Source organism: Hemicordylus capensis, chromosome 4, assembly GCF_027244095.1.
Source record: "Hemicordylus capensis ecotype Gifberg chromosome 4, rHemCap1.1.pri, whole genome shotgun sequence".
NCBI lineage: Eukaryota > Metazoa > Chordata > Lepidosauria > Squamata > Cordylidae > Hemicordylus > Hemicordylus capensis.
The window spans coordinates 214,908,942-214,936,363 of record NC_069660.1 but is presented as its reverse complement, the minus strand read 5'-3'; the positions used below and the strand labels follow the sequence as shown (position 1 = coordinate 214,936,363).

Genomic DNA, 27,422 nt, shown 5'->3' with positions numbered 1-27,422 from the left:
CAGCTCACTGAGTGACTCTGGGCCAGTCGCTATCTCTCAGCCTAACCTACCTCACAGGGTTCGTAGGAGGCTAAATGAAGAGGGGGAGAAACTTATGCCAGCTTGAGCTCCTCAGAGGAAGGGTGGAAAAATATAATTTATATGTATTTATAACTGGACATAATTTATTGTAGTTCTTGAGGTGTTAGTGGGTGATATCTAGGCAGCTCAGGAAAAAGTGATTTCACATTAAAAGTAATTTGGCTTCATAAAATTAGATAGAAAGAAGGTTTCTTTGCAAATATCTTATGAGAAAAGGTTAAGAAAAAATACACATGTAAGATTTTACTATAATAAGAAATGGAAATGCTTAAGAGATCAAACAGGAAATAATATACACTGGCTGACATGATACACAGCCTATGGCTCCGTAAAGATCCACTGCAGGGTTTTTGCAGACTTCAAAAGATGCCCTCAGGCAGTGTTAGCAGAAGCTGTGTTTCTGCATGTTATCCTGTTGAAGTCAGCCAGAGCTCCACAGCAGATCATTACGGAGGCAGTAGACTGCGTATCATGTCAGCCAGTATTCAGAGCAATGTAAGGAAAGGAAAAAATATATATCAAGCAATGGTTTGTGGATATGGGGTAGAAACCACTAGGTAGTTCTTATCTGCAAACATCATTGACATAAATGGGAGTTGTTTTAATAATCTGGAAAGGATTGAAATGCCACTTTTGAACAACAGATCAACAACTATTAGATAGATTTGCTAACTTTGAATGCTCCAGAAGAACCAATAGCATGCATAAGTTATTAGACTGTATAGCTGGGAATGGAAGAATTCACATTAATTCTCAACCCAGGGGTCCAAGCCCTAGCCACAAGTTTCCAGCTGTTCTCTCATTGTTTTCTGTTCTCTCCCCCTCCCCCCCACATTCTAACATTTGCATGTTTTAAGATTTGCATGTGCAAATAGATGCAGTGAGAACACACTTGGCTTCATTCCTTTAAAAGCCACAGATCACTCTCATTTTCTCTTTCCAGCATGTAGCAGTTAGCTCAGGCAGCGGAATGATAGACTTTCAGAAACTGACAAATATCATAGAGGCTATTCCACTTCTCAAGTATATCTGCCTGGATGTGGCCAATGGTTATTCAGAACATTTTGTGGAGTTTGTGAAAGTTGTACATGCCAGATTCCCAAATCACACCATCATGGTAAGTATGATGAGGGAAATGGGGAGATGGATGGGCTTGCAAATTGGTAAGAGATTTTGTGGCTTCCAACATATGTGTGCTTCATGTTATCATGGTCCTGTTGTTTCTGCAGGATTGAATTCCGTGTTCATCCTTGCGTCAATATCGTTATTGTCATCCCCATTTTACAGATGGGGACCCCAGGTTAGCATACAGTAGTTATGCTCCAGCAAGCTGCTTCAGGGCCTATTGAGCAATTTTCTCTTCGGCAGACCCTTACCCCAGTTGAACTGCAAAGCATTTTTAAATTCAAGAAGGTCTGAAAGTAGTTTGTGGGTTTGGCAGGAGGAATTATTGAAAGGAAAATGGTACAAGCTGGTATAAGCTTTGCACATACCTATGGTTCATAACTGATGACTTGATCAAGATCACCTTGCAGTTCTGTTGCTGAGCTAGTATTTAAGGTTTCTCAGGTAAAGCCTCTGGTAAAGCCCTGTGGATCACCTTTTTTCTCAGTGGCTGTGGTAAGACCAGTTTAGAGGGTGGGCTGGATACTGACTTTCACTTCTCTTAGGACCATCATCTCCTAAATACCAGTTGCAGGGGACCAACAGCAAGAGAGAGGGCATGCCCTCCCCTCTTGCCTGTGGGCGTCTCAGAGGCACCTCGTGAGCCACTGTGTGAAACAGGATGCTGGACTAAATGGGCCTGATCCAGGAGGGCTGTTCTTATGTTCTTATCACATGCTACTTTAAGCACATGCTATGCAAAGGTGTGCTTTTTTCCCTGTGCAAAATTGTGTCTGCGTGTGTGTCTTTGTGGTCACTCCATATTAGAAATCAAATATTTATTTATTTATTTGTTGGTTTGTTGGTTTGTTTATTTAGCTTTATGTACCACCCTTCCAAAATGGTTCAGGGTGGTTCACAATAATAATATTATTTAATAATATTAAATAATATTAGGATTGTGGGGGATTTAAATCCTTTGACCCCCCCCCACCCCACTACAGTTCTGGATCACCCTGTATGTTAAATAGCCACTATGGGAGGGATCTGGATTGGGACCATGACTTGTCTTAAAGGATTTATGTCTTCTTGCCATGGCCCTGATCCAGATCAGCCCCCGGCATGCATTATTGTACATATAAAAACAAGCACACAGCTGCCTACCATCTGTTTAAAATAACTTCTGGTTTGCCCCTCACATGTCTGATAGAGGAGGAAATCTTTTATCTTCTGCAGTCGATTTTGTACATTGTGAGAAGAAAGAGGGAGGAAAAAGAATGGTAGGGGGCCTAGGAGTAACAGCATATGTTCTTCAGGGGCTTTGCTGGTCTTCCAAACTGACCTTTCTTCCTGCAGTCAGCTGAGAGCAGAAACACAGAGCACAGTTGCAACCTGATCTAGAGCCCTGGGCAATGTTTGTTTCCTTGGATCATGTAACATGTTCACCACGGTCTGTGGATAGATTAGAAGCTGCAGTTTATACACACTGCCTTGCTGCTAGAACAGGAAAGTAAAAGTTCTGAAGCCTAGGAACTGCATATCAGAAAGGTCGTATAGCTGTGAACCTTCCCTGTGAGGAAATGCTAAAGTGTTCAGAGCTCTGCATTTTAGAATACGGACCATGGGGGGCAGGTTATACAGTTATTAATGGTGTGGAAAGAAGGGAATCTCTCATAATCTAAGAACTGCCACCCAGTGGACAGGCAAAAGAAAGAACTGTTTAAATACCTCGAGGAACTCTCTCTCTCTCTCTCTCTCTCTCTCTGTAAGTGACACCTCTTAATAAAGAGGGACACATAGTATGTGTCCCTCTTTATTAAGAGATGGAGTGTTGGTTCTGATTATTGTTACTAAATGACTTGTGCTGTAATTACTGCTAAAAATAATTGCTCATGTGGAATATGGAAGCTGCAAACTTATGCAAGATTGCAATGTGCTGCTTTTGCATGAGAAGGAAAATTACAACTTGCAATTTTCTTTTCACTTCCTTTAAAGTCAACCTGGAAGCAGAGCACTAATGAGTTAGTCTGGGATCTGGTGCAGGGGACACCAGCTGTTCCTTGGGATATATTCCAGGAAACACCCTGGTATGAATGGGCCCTTGTTCTATAGTCACAAGAACAACCAGCTCTATCAGGTCTCCCTGGCTTCTGACCTGCAAATCACCAGTAATTTTCTGAGTTATCACCAAACAAAAACGTCTGTTGAATTTAGGGATGTGTTAACTCTCCCGTGCGCAACTCAAGTTCTCAGAAATAATCTAATCTCTTCTCCAAACAGACAGAAAAAACTGGATGCTTTTATGAGTTCAGTTTATGAATTCAAGCCACCCCCACCCCCACAGTGTCCCCTCCTCATCAGTCCTCTGTTCTGCCTGCAATAGTATCAATTCACAAGGACAAGGAAAATAACAGAATAGCCCAAATCTGAGAACAAAAGCACAAATAGATTTTTAAGGTTTTAAGAACTTCTGGACAAACCAAGAGATTAATTCGAAACCTTGGGCAAAGAAGCTTGTGTGAAATCTCAGAACTTGTCTAACCAAGCTATGGAAACTTTTTTCCACTCAACCAGTTCAGCTTTGTTGTTGTTGTTGTTGCAAGAACTTTATTACAGGTTTTGTAGCCATTACAAATCTTGCTTGCCACTACCAATAGCCCTTTAAGTCACAGTCAGGTTTTTGGCATCCTCAAAATACTCCCTTCAATATGTCCTTCCCCTCCTTTTTCCAAGGAGGAGAACAGCATTTAGGCTCACAGGAGGGGCATAACAGGGTTGAAGTGGGCCCTTGGACAAGAAGTGAAGATCATTCACACAACCTTAATGTCTCAGAGCCCCGGGCAGGGAGGCAGGCTCCTTCCTGTCTCCCTGCATACTACCACTGCCTTACTGACAGCCCTGCTGTTCGCCACAGCACATGAGCAGTGCCACTGCAAGTGGAAGAACCGAGAGCCAGAGGAGGAAGTCCTCCGGCATCCCACAATGCACTGTGCCAGGAGTGCAGTGCATTGGGGGATTCCCCTGCTGCCGGGCACTCTTGCTGCCTGGCTTTGTGTATGCTTGGGCTGTAGGCAGCCCAAATGTGCACGCAACGGAGAACTGAGGTAGGAGGACGCGATCGTTTCCTTCTACCTCAGTAAAAGCCCAAGTATAAAACTCAGGCTACTGGTGGGATAGCACCAGGATTAATCCATGAGCAGTCCTACTTGGGAAGGGCTGCTTGTGCACATGCTCTTACTGTTAACTCCCAGGCTTATCTGAATTAGCTCTCCACTCCAGGCTTTGGAGCCTGCTTCTCCTTCCCTTCCTTTCCAGCCAACACTGCAAATCTGATTGGCTGGCTGAGTGAAGGCATGACCACACCATTTTTAATCACTCTCTCTTCATTGTTGCTTTATCCTTCTCTCCCATTAACTCCAGTTTCTTCTCCCACAAAGCCATGTTGCTTGCTCCCCTCCTCCCCTGCAGCAAAGTTTCCCTGGAATAGAGGTTGTTTGATGTTAAAACATCTTATTCTGTGAATTTTTGCACACAGTTCTTGTAAATTTTTGTATATTATTCAATGTAAATTTTTGTATAAGCTGCCATTTTGTGACGGGCACTGCCTTCCCAAGTCATCATTTTGTGACTGGCTCCACCTCCCTAAGCTTCTATTTTGTGCTGGTAGGTCCCAAGGCTCCGGCAGATGGGGTGGCGGGGAGTAGCTCTAGGAAGCCTCATGTCTATCCACCCCTGATGTATGCCACCCTGAGCTTCTTGGAGGAAGGGGTGAGTTTAGTGTCATAAATAAAGCAAATAACTTCTGCAGTTACAAATAGCAGATGCACAACGTGGGTGAGAATAAACTACTCTTCACTGAATGCAAGTAAAACACAAATGTGATATTTCGCTTTTGCTGGAGCAAATATAGGTCTACAGATATAATATAGGTTCATCTGAAGTAAGCAGAGCTGTCAAATCTTAACCAGCAAATGGCTGCAATCCCAAGCACATTTTCTAGGTGTAAGTCAGGTGCAACTCAGTGGGGTTTACAAGAGTCTCAGGTCAGTGAATAATTAACCAGGAAGGTCTTGGTGCTTCCATTCTTTTGTCTCCTCACCCTCACCACCTGCTATAATAAACAGGATTTCAAGTCAGTCTCATAATAGGTGAGCAAGGAGTTTTACAAGTCCTGGTTCCAAGGCAACAGAGTGATACTGTCTGCAAAGCAGGTGGTCTTCGTGCATGAGGGCAGATAGGCTTGCTAAATGTGAAGGGACATGGCCATGATGATGTTTCTATATCTGTTTTTGATATTATTATCATTATGAAAATGTACATACTACGTTTCAACCAAAAACATTTTCGGAGTGGTTTGCATAGAAAAATAAATAAGATGCTTCCCTGTCTCAAAAGGGCAGTCTAAAATGAACAGTCTAAAAAGAAGACAGGGTAGACACCAGCAACAGCCACTGTTCTAAAGAGACTTAATGGTGTGTACTCCAGCACATTAGAAGGAGATTGACTCCCAGCCTGCACGGGAGCTGGAACCAACTAGTGTCAAAGCAAAGGGCCAGTTCACATTGGGAGTAGTGATTGCTTTATTATTTTATTATTATTATTATTTTTACATTTATATCCCGCTCTTCCTCCAAGGAGCCCAGAGTGGTGTACTACGTACTTGAGTTTCTCTTTCACAACAACCCTGTGAAGTAGGTTAGGCTAAGAGAGAAGTGACTGGCCCAGAGTCACCCAGCTAGTTTTCATGGCTGAATGGGGATTTGAACTCGGGTCTCCCGGGTCCTAATCCGGCACTCTAACCACTACACCACGCTGGCTCTGCTTTACAGGATAGCGGTCGCATGTGCCAGCATTGGAGCTTCTGACTGAGTGGAGGATTTAGGGTATAAAATTGGTTCCACAGATGAATCGTATTTCCAAGTGCTCAGTTCAGCAACTGCATCCTCACTTCTAAGGAGTGTCATCATTTTGGAAATCGGCCCTATTTGCGCACAGAGTGCTTTAATAAGAACTGTACCACTGTATATGGAAGGGTTAAATTAAACACACACACATGTTCTCATAGCCCACTTAATTTATTGCTAATCTGTAATGTTCATGTCTGTGTGTTAGGCAGGAAACGTGGTGACTGGAGAGATGGTAGAAGAACTTCTTCTGTCTGGAGCGGATATTATCAAAGTAGGAATTGGACCAGGTAAGTAGATTGGGAGTAAATTGTGAGAGTGCTTGTTTAAGTCTATATTTATATGCCTGAATCACACACACACACAACAACAAGAACAACTTAAGAGGCTTTTATTTCATTTTATGTAATACATTTGTATACCTCCCTATGCAAAAAAGTCCCTGGGTGGTTCACAATACTTTGAAGAGACAGTTTTTACATTGGTAGCAGCCTACTGCACCCAGGGGATGAATGCAAATCATCATCATCCTGGAGACTAGGTTGGTAATGGCCTCATGTGCCATAATTTTATTTATTTATTTAATATATTTCTAGTCCTCTCTGGGTGCAATGTCACTACATGCTAGGGTCACATTCTAAAATGGTGGTGCTGCTTTTCCAGTGCCATGCAGGGTATAGTGCAATGATGCTGCCGTGGAGTTAGGTTGAGAAGATTTTGCTGTCCCTGCTAATAAGTTGTGTCTGTTGCCAACTACCCGGATTCAGAGATTTGCTGAGTGGCTTTAGCCACACATGAAATGAGGAGTAACAGTAAATCTTGCAAGTTTGCTATGAGGATGAACACAAGTATTGCCAAGTACTTTGAACACTGAAAGCCACCTAGTGATCAAGATGTGTTATAGCGGTTTAGTACCATGACAGGAACTTATGCTCTTTCAAAATTAAAACACCTTAAGCTGAACTGTCAGTGAAAACTTAACATAGTGGTTCAATCTGAATGGGCTCCTTATTGTTGAGAGTGCCAGCCTCTTTCCTGCCATCCTCCCATGATCAGACTACTACCACTATGGTATTTACCTGAATCCAAGACTTGGTTTTTTCTGAAGTTATTTGATTTTAGAAATGGGGCGGGTTTTTTTCTAAAATTCAGAGTGCTGTTCCTTTTGGGTAAATACAGGTATAACCTGTGTTTAACTGCTGTTTTTAAGGGGGTCATCTTAATTTCAAGGTCATCTTCTATTTGGGTAAATATGGTACTACTACTACTATCAGTCACCCTAAGTGGCATGGTGGGGAAATGCTTTACTAAAACCAGAAGGTTGCCGGTTCCAATCCCTGCTGGTACTATATCGGTCAGCAGCGATATAGGAAGATGCTGAAAGGTATCATCTCATACTGCGCAGGAGGAGGCAATGGTAAATCCTTCCTGTATTCCACCAAATAAAACTACCGGGCTCTGTGGGCGCCAGGAGTCGAAATCAACTTGACGGCACACTTTACCTTTACCTTACTACTACTATCATGATTTATGCTCCACTTAAAAAAAAAAAGTTGGAAAGCAGTTTATGCAGGAAAATTAATAATTAATTAATTAATTAATTAATAATATGGTTCCCTGTCCCCCAAAGGGTTCACAATCTAAAAAGAAACACAAGATAGACACCAGCAACCTCCAGTGGAGGGATGCTGTGCTGTGGTTGAATAGGGCCAGTTGCTCTCCCCCTGCTAAATATAAAGATAATCACCAATTTGAAAGGTGCCTCTTTGCCCAGCTAGCAGAGCAGGCCTTGCCCCTCTTTGCCCAGTTATTCCCTCCTTTTTTGCGTATGAATCCACCTACTACTTTAACAATGGTTATATGCTACATAGATGTTGAATGTGGTTAATGCAATCCTTCATAAACAGCATGTGCTAACCCTGGTTTCAAATTTAGATTAAGAGCGAGCTCTGGTTGGCATTAATCACAAATAACATTGGTGCAGATATAATGCTTAACATGGTAAAGGCTGCTAGGGATTTGCAGAAGGGAGTGTGCAATCCCGTGGTCGTCTCTCAATTTCTTAAACATGGTTAAACGATTGGAAGTGTTACATCTTTATTAGCCCACTGTGAGGAAGACAAGTTTCAAATAGAAGGAGAAGTGGAACTGAACAGATTGCTTTGCCGATCAGTAGGTGATGGTGGAGCATTGGACAGAACAGTGGAATGGCTTACCTGTTGTGCTGCTGTTCTCTCCCTATCCTTGTGAGTTAGGGAGTGCCATTAAGTGCCATTTAGTGTTGGGTGCTTTTTTCTCTTGTAGGAAGCTTGAAGTACCAGTTGTATGCAAAAGGCCCACATGATCTACTTCCCAATATGTCTGTGGCATTCATGTGTAGTCCCCAGCTGTGTAGGGTCATCATGATAGAAAAGTGGCCGGTGTGCCGCTGTATGTGAAGGGCTCCAGTGACCAGACTTGTTCTAACCCATCAGATGTTGCTCATTTCATTTTTCTTTTTGTTTGTTTTTAATGTCTAGGATCTGTGTGTACCACTCGAATAAAAACTGGTGTGGGCTATCCACAGCTGAGTGCAGTGATTGAGTGTGCAGATTCTGCCCATGGACTGAAGGGGCATATAATTTCAGTGAGTATGATCTGCAGTAATTCCATATATCAAGCAGGGGTGCTGAATAAAAATCAGTCGAGGGTTTGGTCAAAGGTTGGAAAGTGAGCTCCAGATCCAGTCCTTGTGCTGGTTGGGGAAGGAGACTGCTGGCAATCTTCCTTCTTTCTATGATACCCTTGCAGAAGGCTGCATGGGCTGCTTTGGAATGTGGGTTAAGGAGATGAGGCTGCTCGTTGTTGGCAGCAGCTTCTTCTTGTCCAGCCCCCTTGCGGGCCTTGCATGGTGTCTTCAAGCTACCAGCAAGCAGTCTCCTCTCCTCAGCCTGTACCCCCTATAAATGCATCTCTAAACATTCTGCAAAGGCAGTCTCCTATAGAGTGCATTACAATAGTCAAGCATGGCTATATAATACACCAGTGGGAAGGAAATAACCAATTTGTGTTGTGATCCAGGCAGATTTTGTAGAATGGTGGAGACACAGGGAGGGTAGGCCAGACTTTCAGTTCTTCATATGGATCTTTTATACTTGTCCTACTTAATTTCTTTTGAAGCTTTTGAAAACCTTGGTCTTGGCCTCCAGGTAGAAATAATGACACTTCAAAGCTGTGATGTAAAATAATGTTTAAAAAGAGCCAAATCTGGAGTCCAGCAGCTGTGCCTGGGTAACAGATGATACCTGGACACAAGTAAAGCTTTGTCTGTTGTTTGTGATTAAGGTCCAAAGAGTCCCTTGCTATAGGTTTCTGCTTGGGAAAGAAATGAGATCTATCAAGAGTCTCCCACCTGACAAAATATCACAAGAAAATTGTGATGATTCTTTGAGCAGACTACAAGGTTTTCTATCCCAATAGGATTTCCTACTGTAGTTATGTAGCATTTCCCCTCTAAAGACACATGAGGTGGAATATGAGCAGCTGTTTTGACAAGACTAGATTCAGTGGGGACTGCAGGAGGATTCCAAAAATACACCACCTAGATAAGCTTTCTGTAGTGGTAGGTAAGATTAGCCAGAGACACCCTAAGCCTGTTCACACCAGCAGCTTAACCCAGGCAAGGGCAGTCCAGCCTGAGTTGGGCTGCTCGTGTGCAGCATCGGGATCAAGCCTGGCACTGCCCTCCCGCCCAACCTGACTTTTTTACCCCTGCCTTTAGCCAAGGTTAAGGGTACGAGTGCACCAGCGTCATGTGGGCTGCATGCAGCCTGAGCACGCCCAAATGGGGTGCCTAGAGCATCCAACTCCTGGGGGAATTGTGCAGTGCATTATGGGATTCCTGGAGGCCAGGACTCATTTCCCCAGCTTCCACTGATCTGTGCTGCTGGTAGCAGTGTGGATAGTGTGGGCGCATGGCAGCGCAATGAAGAATTCAGCCACCGTTGTCTACGAGGAAGGCAAATTCATCCTTGCTTTCCCTCCTGCCTGCCTGGTTGTGTAAACAGCCTTACTGTGTTGTCTGTCTGCATTACATCTTATTGGATAGGAACCTTTAGCCAGTATATTCATTTTCTTATTGAACTTATATTGCCTTTCTGCCAGTGCACTCAGGGTGATTTATAATTTAAAATAATGGCTTATGATCTAATAGACACAATAGCAAAGGGATGGGTGGGCAGGAGGAACAAAAGCAATTCAGGTACCAACTATTATGTAACATTATATAATGCTGGGTGTGTGGAGAAGATCAGCAACCTATATTTGTGTGACTTGCTTTGGAAGCTCTCTGTTGAAACTCCTAAGTGTATATGTTTGCCAGAGCAGATTAGGGCAAAAACTAAACGTTGTTTTCTTTTATTCCTGCCCTAAAAGAACAGTCCCTCTGAACCCTAACACACCAGCTTTATCCTTTAAGATACAAGGCCAAACTAGATGAGGCACCAGAAGATATGTGTTCATCTATCAGGGGCCATTTTTAAAATTGAAATGCATCTGTAGGGAGGGTATGGCGCATGCGTGCAGCTGTGTCATCTTTGGTAAAAGGATTCAGATATTTTGTCTTGGTTTTAGTGTGTATTTGTATCATTGCTAGTAGCAGCAACAACATTTCAGTGATTTATTTCATAAATGTTGCCTAAATAGAACATTTTCAGTGAAAATGGTTCTATTTAGGCAGCATTTATGAGGAAGGCTGCTTAATCTGCAGAGGCTAATAACACATACTTAATCCATACAGATGTCTGTTAGGGGTGTGCCGAATCCAGTCCACCACAAACCGAACCAGTTTGTTCGTGGACCAGACTGGCCCTTGCAAAAGGGACCTATTTCCCCGGTTCGAGCACCTGTAAAGGGAATCTAGTGAGGATTCCCCTTTGCTTCTGAAGTTAAAAATGGTTTTGTAAAGGAAGGTGGGAGCGTGGCGAGTGAGGCATGCCTTTAAAGGTCAAGAGAAGGTGCTTATCGGCAGACCTGCAGTGCTCCCCCCCGCCCTTCCTTGTGGCAATTGCAGTATCTGGTCTCCGCACATGCGTGGAGGCCATTTGCGGCGTGGTGATGAATACTCTGACCATGCAGATGGCATCCACGCGTATGTGGAGGCCAGATATTGCGGCCACAAGGATAGGGGGAGCATGGCAGGTAACTGCCTTCTATTTGACTTTTAAAGGTGCCTCTCACTTGCTCTGCTGCCGACCTTTACAAAACCCTTTTTAACTTCAGAAGCAAAGGGGAATCCTCACTGGATTCTCCTTTACAACCACTCAGATCGGAGAACCCGTTCAAGAGGGTTTGGTCAGACGGACCAGACCAACTGGTCAGTCCAACTGAACTGATTTGTGGTCTGGTCCGAATTGGATTCAGATTTGGACTGAACTGCAAAATTTGGTTCCACGCACCACTCCTAACATCTGTTCATGTTGAACTGCTTGTGGCACCACTGGATAAAATTATTAGTTGGGACTGCAACAAATATGAACTTCCTCACTGCCTTTCCCCCCCTCTCCTTTGTGTAGGATGGGGGATGTAGCTGTCCAGGAGATGTTGCCAAAGCTTTTGGTGAGTACTGTATGTTCCTTGGATTCAAAAAGATTTGCAGGCAGTCTTACAAGATCAACAGTCTTTCTAGTTTAATATACTGGATCAGATCCAGATTACAAAGTGGGCATGTAATGTGAGCTGCATTGTAGGACCAGAACTAGTTGTCCATTGCCCAGCACACTATGGGGAGGGTGAATTTTGGGGTTCCTACCTTTTCCTCAGACCACCCTATAACTGGTAGAAATATGCCTCTGAGGATCACACAGCCATCATGAGGTATACTCCATGTGAGTGAGCAATTTGGGGAGTGTGTGTGTGTGTGTGTGTGTGAGAGTGTGTGTGTGTGTGTGTGAGTGTGTGAGAGAGAGAGAGAAATATCATCCTACCCCTGGAAGCCCTCTGTAACACATAGAAATATGTTCCCTGAAGGATGTGTGAATCTTAAGGATACATTTCTACCATCTACAGGGTGATCTGAGGGGAAGGTAGAATCCCTGAAATTTCTTTCTCTCCACTGTGCGCTTGGCACAGCCTTAGAGGGGAAGGCTACTGAAGTGGGCATGCATCTCTCAGTTCCACATCCACTTTGGTAGTCTGAGCCATTATCTCCGAATTCATTATCTTGCAAGAACCCAAGAAGCAGCAGCTGCAAACTAGCCCACATCACCATACAGCATAAAATCTGTTTCTCACAAAAGCCTTTTCCTGATACCTAATACGTTTATGTCTCTGAAAGTTGTAGTCCTTTGTTCAGTTGCTCAGTCCCTCTTTGAATAGTTGTTGCATTAGTGGTAGGTTCTACTATTAACATATAGTGGGCATTTCCCTCACCCCTTAGTTAATTTTCTGAGGACTTTTTTCTGATACTGTTTTGTCTTTTACTGTGGTGGATATACATCAGCAGTGAAGGACTCAGGAACTCTGCTAACACTTCGGAAAAAAGGACAATTTAGTCTTCATGTCTGTGTTATACTGTTCAGATTGTCCACTGCAAAATAAATTCTACACAAGCTTCGCTGTTCAAGATAGGAGGTTGGATACAGTTGCCATAACCCGCCAAGAAATGGTCCTGTGATTTGAAATGAATGGGTTCCACAAGAACGCTGCATGCTTTATGGTTTCAGCAGATGGTTGATAGAGTGATGATTACACCACCATTGATTCCCAAATTTAATAAACCTATAGGGTTGTATCCAAAGAAAGTTAGTCATAACTGAGACCCATATAAATTAATAGAACTTAAATTAGTAATTACTAACTTGTCTCATTGATATCAGTGGTGCTTAGTTATGACTAACTTTCTTTGGGTAGAACCCACAGAACCAGAAGTGAAATTATTCGGAGGTTGGCAATGATACAGGTGACAGGAGCAATGTGGAGAACTTGTTCCTTGGACAGAACTTGAAACTAACTAACTAACTCACCAAAAGTGGATGACCCTGGATTCAAGCTGCAAGGAGTTACGTGTGTGGGGGGTGGGGGGTGGGTGGGTGTGTATTGATTAATTGTGTTCAAATTGCTCAACTTTGTATCTCTTGAATATGGACCACTGAAGTTCTGATTTACATCCCTACCTCAGCCTGGTTAAGAAACTCACATTCAGATCTGTTGTTCTGACCATAATTCCACCTTTTACTCAAAGCAACAGTTAGGGGTTTTTCCAACCTCTCGCTGCATTCTAAACAGGCAAGGATGAGATCTGGCTACTAGGAAAAAGCAATAGGAGTCTTACAGGAATTAGGCAAATAGGAAACTACTTTAAAGGGTCCCACAGTTTTTCTTTCTAATGCTTTGCCTGCCTGAAGGGTCTCTTTTACTTGTGTTTAGTCTACATGTAAATGTAAACCGCCCAGAGACATAAGTTTTGGGCAGTTTAGAAATGTTTTAAATGAATAAATAAAATAATAAATAAATACATGCAATGGAAATGGCCCTTTAAAATATGTGGCAATACAGATGGAAGAGCTTGGCACCTTAATCAGGATCTTTGTCTCTCTCTCTCTCTCTCATTCAAGATCAAATGTTTGTCCTTGAACAGATCTGGTTACAGAGCATATGAGGAGAAATGCCAGAGATTAAAAGATAGCTGCTACTGCTATGAATATTTATATACTGCTTTCCAACAAAAGTTCCCAAAATGGTTTATGTAGAGAAATAAAAATAAATAAATAAAATGGCTCCCTGTCCGCAAAGAGCTCACAATCTAAAAAAGAAACATAAAATAGACACCAGCAACAGCCACTGGCGGGATGCTGTGCTGGGGATGGATTGGGCTGTCTTCTATTAGCAGTAGAATGCTGGCTTAACAAAAGTGGTTTTTCTCTCCTTAACAGAGCCTTTGTGATGGCGGCAAAAAGTGCTTTCCAAATAAGAAGGCACCCACACATAGCCTATGATGTAGAAAGCATCACTGATCTCTTGTCTGGGCCAAAAGGCCCACAGATCTCTCTTTTGTTTCCTTGTGGTCATCATGAACCTGTATGTACTTTCTGATACATACCACTGATGTTTTGTTTTTCTAGGGAGGGCTGCACAACTTTGGCCTTCCATCTCTTGTTGGACTGCAACTCCCATCAGCCCTGACTATTGGACACTGCGGCTGGGGAAGATCGGAGCTGTAGTCCAGCAACAGTTGGAGGGCCGAAGTTGTGCAGCCCTGTTCTAGGATTATATCTCTAAAAGTGTGAGGAAGACCTTTTGTAGGAGGTGTGGGCAGTTGATAGGGGACATGTGAGCTCTTCTCCGATGTAATCATGGAGGGTGCCAGTACTTTGAGTAGCTCCCCTACTGGAGCTTTCCCAAACAACAGGCTTTACCGCGGGTTTTTTGCAAGGCTTTATTGCGAGTTCAAAGTTGCCCCACAAAACCAATGCAAAATGTGGATCCTTTACCCTGGATATAAATCGGGCTACACTAATGTGCAGTGAAAACCCAAGTTATGTGTGAAGTGCTGCCTGATAGCTTGCAGGGACTTCGGGGTAAATGTGGCCGATTTGTGAATGCACACCTCCATTCTGGAGGAGATGTGAACTAGATGAGGGATGCGTAAAAATCCCTGTGATTTCTGAATCTGATGCTATTCCCATTAGCTCCAAGAAGGACTGAACATCATGACTGCATTTATTGGCAAATTCTGTTTTTCTTACTTTTTCTTACCTTGGCATTAAAACATTTTTTAGATTTATGCTGGAGGGCAGTGGCTTATATACTTTGCATTTGGTCAGTTATTAACCCATAACATTTTTAGTGTGAACCAAATGACAGTTCTTGTATTTGTGATTAGTGGTTCTTTTCTATGGCTTAAATATCCCACAGCATAATGTAGATGTTGCAGAACCACACACACTTCCGCAGGGCTGTAACACACGTCGCGATGGTCTTGTGCAAGAGGGCAGTACTAGAACTACTGACCTCTTGCACAGTTGTGTGGAATGTGCTACTTCCATTAGTCCCAATGGAAGTAGCATGCAACATATGATTGTGCAGGAGGTCAGTAGTACAGTACAGACACTGCTAGTCAGTGTAAGACAATACTGAGTGAGATGGACCAGTGGTCTAATTGGGAATAAGGCAGTTTCCTATGTTCCTGTCTTGAATCTTCTACCAGTCAGTTTCACTGGGTGACCCCAGGTTCTAGTGTTATGAGAGAAGGAGAATAACTTCTCTCCACTTTCTCCATACATGCATCAGTTTATAAGCCTTGGTAATGTCCTCCCAGTTACCTGTTTTTTTCAGTTTAAAAGCTCCCAGCCTCATAGTCCTTTTATTGTAAGGAATGTGCTCCAGCTCCCTGATCATTTTGAGTGTCTTTTTTGGCACTTTCCCCTGCTTTGCAATATCCTCTGAGATGTAGTGACTAGAACTGTACACAATGCTCCAAGTGTTGGTACACTATACATATGTATAAGGGCATCGTGATATTGATGGTTTTATTTTCTGTCCCTTTCCTAAAAATCCTTAGCATGAATGTTCTCTGCTGTACACTCACTCTAATGCTCTCTTTCTTCCTTTGTGGTGATCACAGGAGCTGGTGCTGATTTTGTGATGCTCGGGGGAATGTTTTCAGGACATGATCAATGTGCTGGAGAAATCATAGAAAAAAATGGCAAAAAAGTTAAGCTTTTCTATGGGATGAGCTCTGATACAGCTATGAAGAAGCATGCAGGAGGCGTTGCTGAATACAGGTACCAGTTTTATTCAGTCTTCAGCATAGGAGTCTATTCCACGCCTTCCAGACCTTCAGCTTTGACTGTTGTCACTGAAAGCAAATGCATAGATCTGAGTACAACAGATATCAACAGATATCCTGGTTGTACCCTCTGACTAATACAAGGGTCACAAATCCTTATGAGCAATGAAGCCTGGAGGTTAGAACATAGTATCCGCGTGTCATAGCTTTTCCTTATAACCAGGCTTCTTGCTATATGGCGTACAGTGGCCACAATCCAACATAGTTAGGAATCTTTAAGCCTGTTGCTTTCTCTGGGCTTAAGTGCACCTACCTGTGTGTGGGATAGTGGTCTCTACTTACCAACGTCGTACAGGCCAAGTTTTCTTCAGGAACTCCTTCCACCTTTGCTATATGCAAAGACTAACAGAGCAGCTGATCAGCCTTCACCAAAGTCAGAGGTTCACAGAAGCTTAATGATAATCCAAAAAGAATCCAACAGCAACTCCATATAAATATGAAAATTATAAAAAGTCACCACCATTCCAAAAATATGAATGTTGTCTCCAGCCTCCCTTGGATGGGCAAGGTGATTGAGAGGGTGATCAACTCCAGACAGTCTTGGAAGAAACTGATTATCTAGACCAATTTCAAACTGGCTATCGAGTTGAGACGTCCTGATGGATGATCTATACCAAGGATTCTCAGTGTTGCGTCCCCAGATGTTATTAGACTTCAACTCCCGTAATCCCTAGCCCCATGGCCTTTTGGTTGGGGATTATGGGAGTTGAAGTCTAATAACATCTGGGGACTCAGCGTTGAAAATCTCTGATCTATACTAAGGAATCGACAGAGTTTCAGATAGAGTCACTCAGGGTTAGTTGCTCTGTGAAACGAGAGCTATTGTATACTGTCCCTCAGGGCTCAATCCTATCCCCATTGCTTTTAAACATCTACATGAAACTGCTGGGTGAGATCTACAGAGGATTTGAAGCAGGGTGTTATCAATATGCTGCTGATACCCAAATCTATTTCTCCATGATATCATCATCAGGAAATTGCATAGCTCCACTAAACACCTGCCTTCAGACAGTAAGGGGATGGATGAGGGATAATAAATTGAATCTGAATCCAAACAAGGTGGAGGTACTAATGGTGAGGGGTCATAATTTGAGGGATGTGATGGAACTTCATGTTCTGGGCGGTGGTGCACTAAACAAATAGGTATGTAGTTTGGGAGCGCTTCTGGACCCAGGCCTCACCCTGGTGTCTCAGCTGGAGGCTCGCTACGGCCAGGAGCGCTTCTATCAACTTTGGTTGATACAATAGCTGCATCCGTTCCTTGAAGATAATGATCTCAAAATAGTGGTACACTCATTGGTAACTTCTCAGCTTGACTACTGCAATGCACTGTACATGGGCCTGCGTTTGTATGTTGTTAGTTCAAAATGCAGCAGCTAGCTTGGTCTCTAGGGTTTCTCAGCCTGCTTTAAAACAGCTGCACTGGCTGCCGATATGTTTCCGGGCAAAATACAAAGTGGGGGTAATTACCTTTAAAACCCTAAATGGCTTAGGACTGGGTTACCTGGGAGAGTGCCTTCTTCAATATGATCCCCACTGCACTTTTCAAGTCATCGGGAGAGGTCCGTTTCTGGCTGCTTGGCAGTGACTTGGGAGTGGGCCTTCTCTGTAGCTGCTCCTGGGCTCTGGAATGTTCTCCCTATGGCTATTTGAGGCTTAAGAGTCTTAGCAGCCATTAAAAGAGCCCTAAAAATATATCTTTTTAGCCTGGCCGTTAGTGAGTACGGAAATGATTTTAAACAGGTTTTAATTTTGTTTTAATGAGTTATTTATTTTTTAATCTTTTTTTGTATTTGTGAACTGCCTAGAATCATCTGGATGGTGCGGTAGAAAAATTTAAATGAGAGGGAGGGAGGGGGAGAGAGAGAGAGAAGCACATATAAACACTATTATTGAAAATCATAACATATATACCATACTGGCTCCAGATGTTGTTGAACTACAGCTCCCATAATCCCCAGCTACAATTTATGCAAATTCATGCAGTGCAAGATGCTTACTACTGTGTTGCCAGTTAAGTTGTGGCTGCGCACTGCATCTCAACATTTGTCTTAGTTCTATTTAGCTTTGTTTCACGGTATTCAGGAGTGAATTCATAAAGAAAACATTGCACATCATTTGCCAACATGATGTACTAGGCCCCAGAGCTGCTGTGGAATCAAACCCTGACACTGCTCTGAATGAGTGCTTGTGCTAGCAGCCCTTTCTCAGTTTCTCCCATTCACAACAACGGTGGAAACTGTGGAAGTACTTCTAGGGCAATTGCTCATTCAGAGCAGCATTGGGGCTTGCTTAGGAGTCCACAGCAGCCCCAGGGTGTAGGGTTATGAAGGCATCACACTGTGCATCATGTGGGCCACTGTGTTTTAATCCACTTGGTGGATTAATACTGTGGATCCTATTTAATTTTTCTAGATGTGAGCAGAGAGTTATCCATATTCTGGTCAGAAAACTCGTCAAACATGAGTGAAATGGTAATACAGCAAATGAATGCACAGCTGGTTTAAAAAGCATATTAAAAGAGTGTTCACCAGTGGCTCCTCATCAAACTGCAGGGCGGTTTTGAGTGAGGTGCCTCAGGGCTCTTGACTTGCGCCTGGTACTCCTTCACATTTTTATCTATGGCCTAGATGAAGGGGTGCAAATAATACTTGTGATCAAGTTTGTAGATGATGTGAAACTGGGAAAAAGAGTGAACCAATCAGAAGACAGGAACAGAATTCAGAATGACTTTGATTGGATGGAAAATTGGGTTGAAATTAACAAAAAATGAAATTCAGCAGAGGCAGGTGCAAAGTTCTGCACAAAGGCAAAAGAAAACAATAGTGTCCAAGTCACGGGAAACAATAGCTCCACTATATTTCACACTAGTCAGATTTAATCTAGACCCCAGTGTCTCGTTCTGAGCACTTCACTTAATAATGATGTTAGATAAAGAGAGTCACCACTTTTAAAAGGTGCCTCTTTGCTCATTTAGCAGGGGTAAACTTCTTATTGGTAATTACAGTTAGACAATGGAACCAGTTTCCTAGGGGTGGTAGGAGACTCTCTCCAGGGCTGGCTCCAAGAGTTAGTGATGTGAGGCTCTCAAAGGACCCATCCATGACTAATCCCTGAGGCCCATGTGGAGGTGCAAATGGGAATGGGGCATGCAGAACAGCTTAGCGGGTATTGAAGCTTTTGTGTCCTTTTCCGGGAGAGTGGAGGAGAAGCCTGCCCACCTGTGGAGGAGACACGAGAGACAAGGCCTGAGATGCTGCCGCTGATGCACTGTGCCCACCCAGGTAACCCCCCGCTCCACAGGGGCCCTCAGCATTAATATATGCGAGGGCCCCACCCTGGCTGTCTCTCCCTCGAGGTCTTCAAGCAGAGGCTGGCTGGACAATCATCTGTGGGGGATGCTGTAGCTCTCAATTTCCTGCATGGAGCAGCAGGTTGGACTAGACAGCCTACTAGAACTCCAACTCTACAATTCTAGGATTTGACAGCCTCCCCACTCTCCTTTTGATGGAACAGGTTGTTCAGGACACTAGAACTTACAAAAGTCCATTTGGCTGCTGGATCCACTAGACTCATTGAAACGTCTTTCAAAGTGTGTCTTTCAGACAGTAAACATTTAGAGACATGGTTTGTGTTAAAAGAGTACAGACTGCCTTTGAAATTCAAAGCATATGCTGTTTGTTCCCTTCTTTGAAGATTAAGTTCCCGGGGGTGGGGAAAAGGTTTCCATGTTTCATATTAACACTCATGACGATAAATGATCCATTCCTTCACTCAGTTTGTTGGCGGGGACACACACAAACACACACACACACACACCCCAAGAGGGCCATTAGCATGTTCCAATAGTGGGATAATTAACTCATCCTGGAAGGGTCAAGCACATTGGATCAGGCCCATGAGCATATTCACAAGCAGCAACATGGCTTCAAGCACTTGGGCTGCTTCATGAACTTCATGACAGCTTAAGAAAACATTTTAAAAATAATATTTATTTCTTGATAAATCCCACCCACCCAACCCCTGCAACATACAACAAAAAATAAACTGCTCATATTATGTTACCAAGCTAATCTCATGAAGTAGATGGGTTTACAGTTATCAGTATAAGCAACGCAAATTGTATTTGATAAGAGATTGTGCTACTGAGGGCCCACCTTCTGTGCATTTTGAGGAAAGCACCCTTTGCCTACCATATACAATGTATTTGAGTTAATTGAGTTAACCACTGAAGCAGTTGGGTAGGCGACTAGAGCGCAAGTGGAGGAGAACTCGGTTCGAATCTGACAGGATACAGCATGTGACCCATTTGAAGAGTTGTGCGGTCGCGGTATGTGTGGCAAAAAAGAGCTTTCGGTCTGCGCGCATTGCGGCTGCAGGTTTGCACTCAGCGGAGCTATCCCAGGTTGTGAGGAGTTTGATTTCTGCTCCTTCTACTTCAAATCAGTCCCCAGGGTCGTTCTGCTGTGATGCCTTTAATGGTTTTTTTTGCAAACAAGATCTCCTGTATTCGGGCCGACTTGGACTCCACTGTTTTTGCAGGATCTATGGAGGAGGTGTCCAGCAATCCCTCTTGTAGTATTAGATTGGATCAGTTTCAATCTGTGACTCCTGAGGATCTGGACAAGCTGTTTGGGGTGGTGAGGCCTACCACCTGCTCTCTGGATCCTTGCCCGACTTGGCTGCCTCTATCTAGCAGGGAGATTGTTGGAGATGGCCTAGTTAATATCATAAACGCATGACTGAGGGAGGGTAGGGTGCCTCCTTGTTTGAAGGAGGCATTGATTAGACCACTCCTAAAGAAGCCTTCTCTGGATCCCTTAGTGATGGACAGTTACAGGCCAATCTCCAGTCTCCCTTGGTTGGGCAAGGTGATTGAGAGGGTGGTGGCCGACCAGCTCCAGGCAGTCTTGGAGGAAACTGATTATCTAGATCAGGGATTCTCAAACTTGGGTCCTCAGGTGTTATTGGACTTCAACTCCCATAATCCCCAGCCTCAGTGGCCTTTGGTTGGGGATTATGGGAGTTGAAGTCCAATAACACCTGAGGACCCAAGTTTGAGAATCCCTGATCCTGATCCATTTCAAACTGGCTTTAGAGCTGGCTATGGGGTTGAGACAGCCTTGGTCAGCCTGATGGATGACCTTTACCGGGGAATCGACAGAGGGAGTGTGACTCTGCTGGTTCTTCTGGATCTCTCAGCGGCATTCGATACCATCGACCATGTTATCCTTCTGGATCGCCTGGGGGAGTTGGGGATAGGGGGCACTGCTTTGCAGTGGTTCCGCTCCTATCTCTCAGGGAGATTCCAGATGGTGGAGCTTGGTTACAGTTGCTCCTTAAAATGGGAGCTGCTGTATGGAGTTCCTCAGGGCTCCATTCTGTCACCAGTGCTTTTTAATATCTACATGAAACCGCTTGGTGAGGTCATCAGGAGATTTGGTGCTGGGTGTTATCAGTATGCTGAGTTAGATGAGTTAGATCTCCCTGTGCTGGATGGGGTTACACTCCCCCAAAAGGAGCAGGTGCGCAGCTTGGGAGTATTCCTGGCCTCACCCTGGTATCTCAGGTGGTGGCCATGGCAAGGAGTGCTTTCTATCAGCTTTGGCTGATTCGACAGCTGTGCCCATTCTTTGGAGAGGATGACCTCAAAACGGTGGTGCATCAGCTGGCAACCTCCCGGCTCGACTACTGCAATGTGCTCTACGTGGGGCTGCCTTTGTACGTAGTCCGGAAACTTCAGTTAGTTTAGAATGCGGCAGCCAGATTGGTCTCTGGGGCAACCCGGAGAGACCATATTATGCCTGTTTTGAAACAGCTACACTGGCTGCCAATATGTTTCTGGGCAAAATACAAAGTGCTGGTTATTACGTTTAAAGCCCTGAACAGGTTGGGTCCGAGTTATCTAAGAGAGCGCCTTCTTTTACATGATCCCCACTGCACATTAAGATCATCTGAGGAGGTCTGTCTCCAGTTGCCACCGGTTCGTCTGGTGGCAATACAGAGGCGGGCCTTCTCTGTAGCTGCTCCTGGGCTGTGGAATGCACTCCCAGCAGAAATTCGTAATTTGAGATCATTGCCGTCCTTCAGGAGAGCCCTTAAAACCTACCTATTTGGTCTGGCCTTCCAGGGTTTTAAATGATTAACTGTTTTAAATTGTTGCCCTGATTTTCAGGGCTTTTAGCTGTTTTATGGGTTTTATTGTGTTTTAATAGTTTGATTTTGTTAATTTGTTTTAATTGTTTTTATCATGCTGTGAACTGCCCTGAGCCATTTTGGAAGGGTGATATATAAATCTAATAAATAAATGAAATGAAATGAAAAGAATGGCCTCTAGCAATGCAAATAAAACTTTTCTTCTTCTCCAGAGCTTCAGAAGGCAAAACAGTGGAAGTGCCTTACAAAGGTGATGTTGAGGACACCATCCGTGACATACTGGGAGGGTTGCGATCTACCTGCACTTATGTAGGAGCTGCCAAACTCAAAGAGCTTAGTCGAAGGACAACATTTATTCGGGTAACTCAGCAGCACAGCCAAGTCTTTTCTTAGCCAAAAGGAGAAAAATGTGTGGAGCTGTGAAGCCTGGCTGGTTCCTTCTCCTTTTCTTTGCAATATCACTTCCTGCTGGCACACTCCAAGCTAAGAAAGAAAGCAGATTGATTGCCACCAATGTTTATTGTAGTGGTGGGGCTAAGCCTAAAGGAGGACAAGCCATAATCTGCAGCAATCACCATGATTTTTAATTTATTTTTTGTTCAAGACACAATAGCACTCTCTTTTTACAGCCTTGTCTATTTAAATGGAAAGTCTAGCTTGATCTTTTAATCAAAATGCGTGAAAGTCACCATTCATCGTATATCAGTGTGTTGAAACAGTTCCTAATACTATAAAGCAAATCTGCCAAAATGTTTTCAGTCAAATATTCATTTTCTGCTGCTTCCTTAGCACGGTATGAAAGGTCAGAACAACAGGAAGACCGCGTTGAAAACAAGAAGATGCTCATTGCAGGGGTGTTGCCTGAGCTTACCAGTCTTGGAGCAGCACTTCTAAAGTGCAAAGATGCTGCTTTATTTTCACTGTGACATTAGATGCTCAATTTTTAATGTGTGCCGATATATAAATGTTCTTAAAATTGTTGATTAAATTATTATATTTACTTTATTGTAATGCTTTGCTGGGGGAGACATTCCAATGTAGGAAATTACCCCATGCCCTTCATATTCATACAGAATATTTTAAAGAGGAAAAATTAAGATAAGCATGGTTGTTATATTTCTTGAGTCTCTTTGGGTAAAGATCAAGAACAGACAACCCTTAATTTTTTCAGAATTCATTGCACAGGATCAGTTAAGGAACAAATGACTTGGTCCTTTAAATGTTTAGTTTGCTCTTGGTATGCTTTTTTAAACCATTTCAAAACAGAAGGCATGCTGGGGGATCAGGATCGAGATTGTGGCATGTGGGGAGGGATTATTAACCCTTTGATTTGATGAAAATCCCCTCCCCAAAAGGACTTGGTTCAGGGAGGAATTTGCCTTTGTCACCAGTGTTTGAAGTACTTTGACCCTGAGTAACTTTTCCTGTTTATCAGTGATTACACATGTTCAAATACTACAGAACAGGAGCAGAGAAGCTATATATTAAGCAGACCCAATCCCATATTTTTGCGCCACAGCCAAGGACACCAAATCTTGCACCCCAGGACCTGTTATAACCAAGGCACCTTCTATGAGAAGTGGCAACATGCTGCTACATGCCTCAGGCTCTTAATTCCTCCTCTCAGAATTTTTCACCTTGTCCCCTTTGCCAGCTTTAGGACCCAGTTAGTGTTGAAACAGTTAGCTATCATTGTGGTTTTTCTCATGCGGGAGTGGGAGGACAGAACTGTGGAAATATATAAAAATTAATACTGCAGTTGTTCATTATGAGAAATGGTACTAGAATGAAGTCAGTTCCCTGGACATTTGTTGGTCATGCAACCTTGCAAGTGTTCTGAGACCTCCTGCCCTCTAGAGGGTGCATATACATTCCTGCTTTACTTTCTGTAAAAGACATGAACTAGCTGAACTCACACACAGCATCTGTGCGCTAGTAATAGTGCACTCGGCTTCCTCCCCCCCCAAAGACTTCTCTCAGCCTCCCCCCCCCCCCCCGCCTTAAGCTGCTGCATGGCTGCAGAGAGGACAGGCAACAACAGGGCACTGGCGGTGGAGATGGTGGCGAACACTTTTATGGGCCCGCCAAGTTGTATGCGAAAGCCCCACCCCCGATTTTCATTGGTCGTGGCTGCAGCAGGAGTGGGGCTTGCCCTGTATGACCTTAGTGTCTTATATATAGAGATGGCTACCCATTTCAGTCACTAGTCTTTGGGGCAGTTTTGACCCTCAGCATGTCTCCAAGTGCAACTTCATTTTCTTCCACAGGTGTGAATGGCTGCATTCATGTCTATGGAAGAAAGTCAAGGGCTTGCTGTCCTAAAACGGTTGAGATGAGAGCAAAACCTGACTAGCTCTGCTGACAGGAGTACGCAGAAATCTGTTGCATTCCTCCTGATAATTTCTTGCGATCCATACACTCTTCTTTTGCTCCAGTCATACTGCCAGGAATGCTGCTGGTAATTTTGACCAGAAGCTTCTTTGCTTCTTTGCAGTCTTTTTTTGAAAAACCAAATTTTAACTGGAGGGAAAGTGGCGGGGTGTGTGTGCTGGGGAAATGACAGATGTGGGATACAACTGAGTCTCTTGGACAACACATACAATTTCCCTGTCACTTACTGATTCTTTGATTCACATAGATAAGTCAATCAGGAGAGAAATAAAGATACAAATGCATATGCTTTGTGGGAGGGAAGACAGAATGACATATTGCACAACATTATGTGCCTGTTGCGCCATCATGCGGTCTTTCACACAATCCATAAGCGGAGTAGGGAGGCATATTTGCATCCACCTTCTCCCCCAGATGATCGTCTTCTTGGCAGCACCACTTATTTACCAATGTTGCCAGGAGAAGCACGGCAGTCTAGAGGCCAGGGAAATGCAGCCTGGCCTTCAGAAATCCCACAATGCACCACACAAGGAACACTGTGCATGAGCAGATTTCGCTGCATGCTAGGTACGCTAGGTGCCCAGTAAGCTGAGCATACACACGACCAGGTACTGGGGTAGAAGGGCACCTGGTAAAAGGGTACAAAGGGTAAAAAAACTTGGGTTGGGCAGCGCTGGGATTGGATTCAATCCCTATCCAGGTAGGGATGCTCATGTGAACAGCCTCAATGTTTGCACAGTTGTGCAAGAGTGAGGTAGTGCTCAATGCAAGAATTGTACAAATGGCCATCAATTATGCAACTCAGCACAAAGCTTACATTTAGCACAGCAGTGCTCTTGTGCAACTGCACAAATGTTACGCTGCAACACACATGCACCATTGCACAATATGCCAGCCGCAGTATTTTATTTTATACCTACCAGCAAAGAGAAATCCTTGCAAAATCTTCCACCAGATTTGAGTTTCCTTGGTGTGGTGTGGATAGGATATCACCCCTTTGTGATGCTTAAAGTATTCTACCCTTATTCTGACTGACGATAACCAATTATACTGAAGTTATGTGGTTTAGGCTTCCTGTGATCTTCAAGTTACTGGCTGACATTCTGACTAACAAAGAGTGCACGCTTCAAGGCTTGTGACAGAAGCTCTTGGGCAATGTCCCCAGGATCAGCAACCTGTTTCCAATCTTAGAGAGCACTTCTGGATCGCAAGGAGTGCTTAGAACTCTCATGGCTCTTGTGCAGCAGGGTGCATGAAGGAATGGGAGAGTTACCCAAGGGCTCCCGTCATGCCCCTCCGTCAAGTAGTCCGTCAAGGCAGACATGCTTTGCTAGTCAGGATGCCAGTCACTGATTTTTTAAAGTTACGTGACACATACTTGTTGATTCATAGGTGTTTTTACCTTAGTGTTGGACTAAGTAAAATCTGATTTAAAAAAAACAAATATTAAAGAATCATTTTACTGCTTTGGAGTGTGATTTAAATTAAAATATGAATATTTAAAATATTTTTAAACACTTAAAAGATAAAGGGCAGGATCTAGAATAAATTAGTCTCATGACTAAGCCCCTTTGAAATTAATGGGACTTCCAACTAATTAATGACTAACTTGTCTTATTTATTTCGAAAGAGGTTCATCATGATTTAGTTTAAATCCGGCTCAAAATATTTTAACTCTTCTCCAAGTTAGAAAATCTACTCTACAATAGCTAATTTCTCCATTGCATTCCATAAGCATGAGGGACTTCTGCCAATCTGATTTGATGTTTACAGTTTTTCTTTAAATCTAAAACGTGTGCAGAAATGCCAAATGTAGCAGTGGAAGTTAGCACACACATCTAAACTTGCTAATCATCTTCCATGGCATGGCTGTGCAGTGGTGTTTTAAAACTATTTTACCAGCTTAAGAAGGTGGGAGTATACCAATACTCTGGTATAAGGCAGCTTTCTATGTTTCTGTGACCAGTATTTTTATTTTTATTATTATTATTATTATTATTATTATTATTTAATTAGATGCCTTCTGCTGCTGTTATCTTTCTTCCATGTGCAAATAAAAAGGGGGGAGCTCCCACCTTTTATAGCTCCCACCTTTTATTTGCACATGGAAGAAAGGTAACAGCAGCAGAAGGCATCTAATTATTATTATTAATAATTAAAAAAGACCCAGCAAAAGGTGCAGTTCCAAGTAATTATAGACCGATAACCTGCCTGCCAACCATGTTCAAATTATTTTAACTGGAATAATAGCAGATGAAGTGATGCAACACTTATTAACTAACAGCTTCCAGTTGAACAGAAAGGAAATTGCCCGAACACCAGAGGCACAAAAGACCAGCTGCTGATTGACAAAATGATTTTAGAAAATTGCAAGAGAAGAAAAACAAATCTAAGTGTTGCATGGATTAACTACAAGAAAGCCTTTGATTCATTGCCTCACACATGGATACTAAAATGTTTAGAAACAACTGGTGTCAGCAAAAACATCCAGAGATTTATAAAAAAAGCAATGAGCATGTGGAGTACACAGTTAACAATCAATGGTGAGACACGTGGACAAGTTAGCATTAGAAGAGGCATTTTCTAAGGGGACTCACTATCCTCCCCTGTTGTTTGTAATCGCCATGACCCCACTTTCACAAATACTAAACTAAACAGGCCTTGGATACCAAACATCTAAAACATCAAATAAAATCAACCATCTGCTGTACATGGACGATCTGAAGTTGTATGGAAAGTCCCAGTCAGAAATCAAATCACTGCTAAACACTGTCTGTATATTCAGTAGCGATATAGCAATGGAATTTGGACTAGACAAGTGTACTGCATTAATAATGAACAGAGTGAAAATAAGAAAAAACAGAAGGAATAGAACTGCCCAATGGAAGCAAGATCAAGAACCTGGAAGAGAAAGAACCTTACAAATACTTGGGCATTCTCCAGGCTGATAACATTGCACA

The 27,422-nt window shown here is 43.2% G+C and overlaps 1 protein-coding gene across 6 annotated transcripts in view; it reads left to right on the top strand.

Moving 5' to 3' along the window:
• The window catches only part of GMPR (guanosine monophosphate reductase), a 34,220-nt gene extending 11,149 nt beyond the window's left edge, over positions 1 to 23,071 (top strand). For 4 of the 6 annotated variants that reach the window (XM_053246316.1, XM_053246312.1, XM_053246317.1 and 1 more), the window contains 7 exons: positions 1,025 to 1,198; positions 6,298 to 6,379; positions 8,609 to 8,715; positions 11,642 to 11,684; positions 15,691 to 15,850; positions 22,284 to 22,431; positions 22,861 to 23,071. In XM_053246316.1, coding sequence (XP_053102291.1) covers positions 1,025 to 1,198; positions 6,298 to 6,379; positions 8,609 to 8,715; positions 11,642 to 11,684; positions 15,691 to 15,850; positions 22,284 to 22,431; positions 22,861 to 22,965 — 819 coding nt within the window. In that variant the 3' untranslated portion in view covers positions 22,966 to 23,071. Of the gene's footprint in view, positions 1 to 1,024; positions 1,199 to 6,297; positions 6,380 to 8,608; positions 8,716 to 11,641; positions 11,685 to 15,690; positions 15,851 to 22,283 lie in introns of all 6 variants that reach the window. The other 2 variants (XM_053246315.1, XM_053246313.1) reach the window with 1 other exon arrangement.
• Positions 23,072 to 27,422: the final 4,351 nt, after the last annotated feature.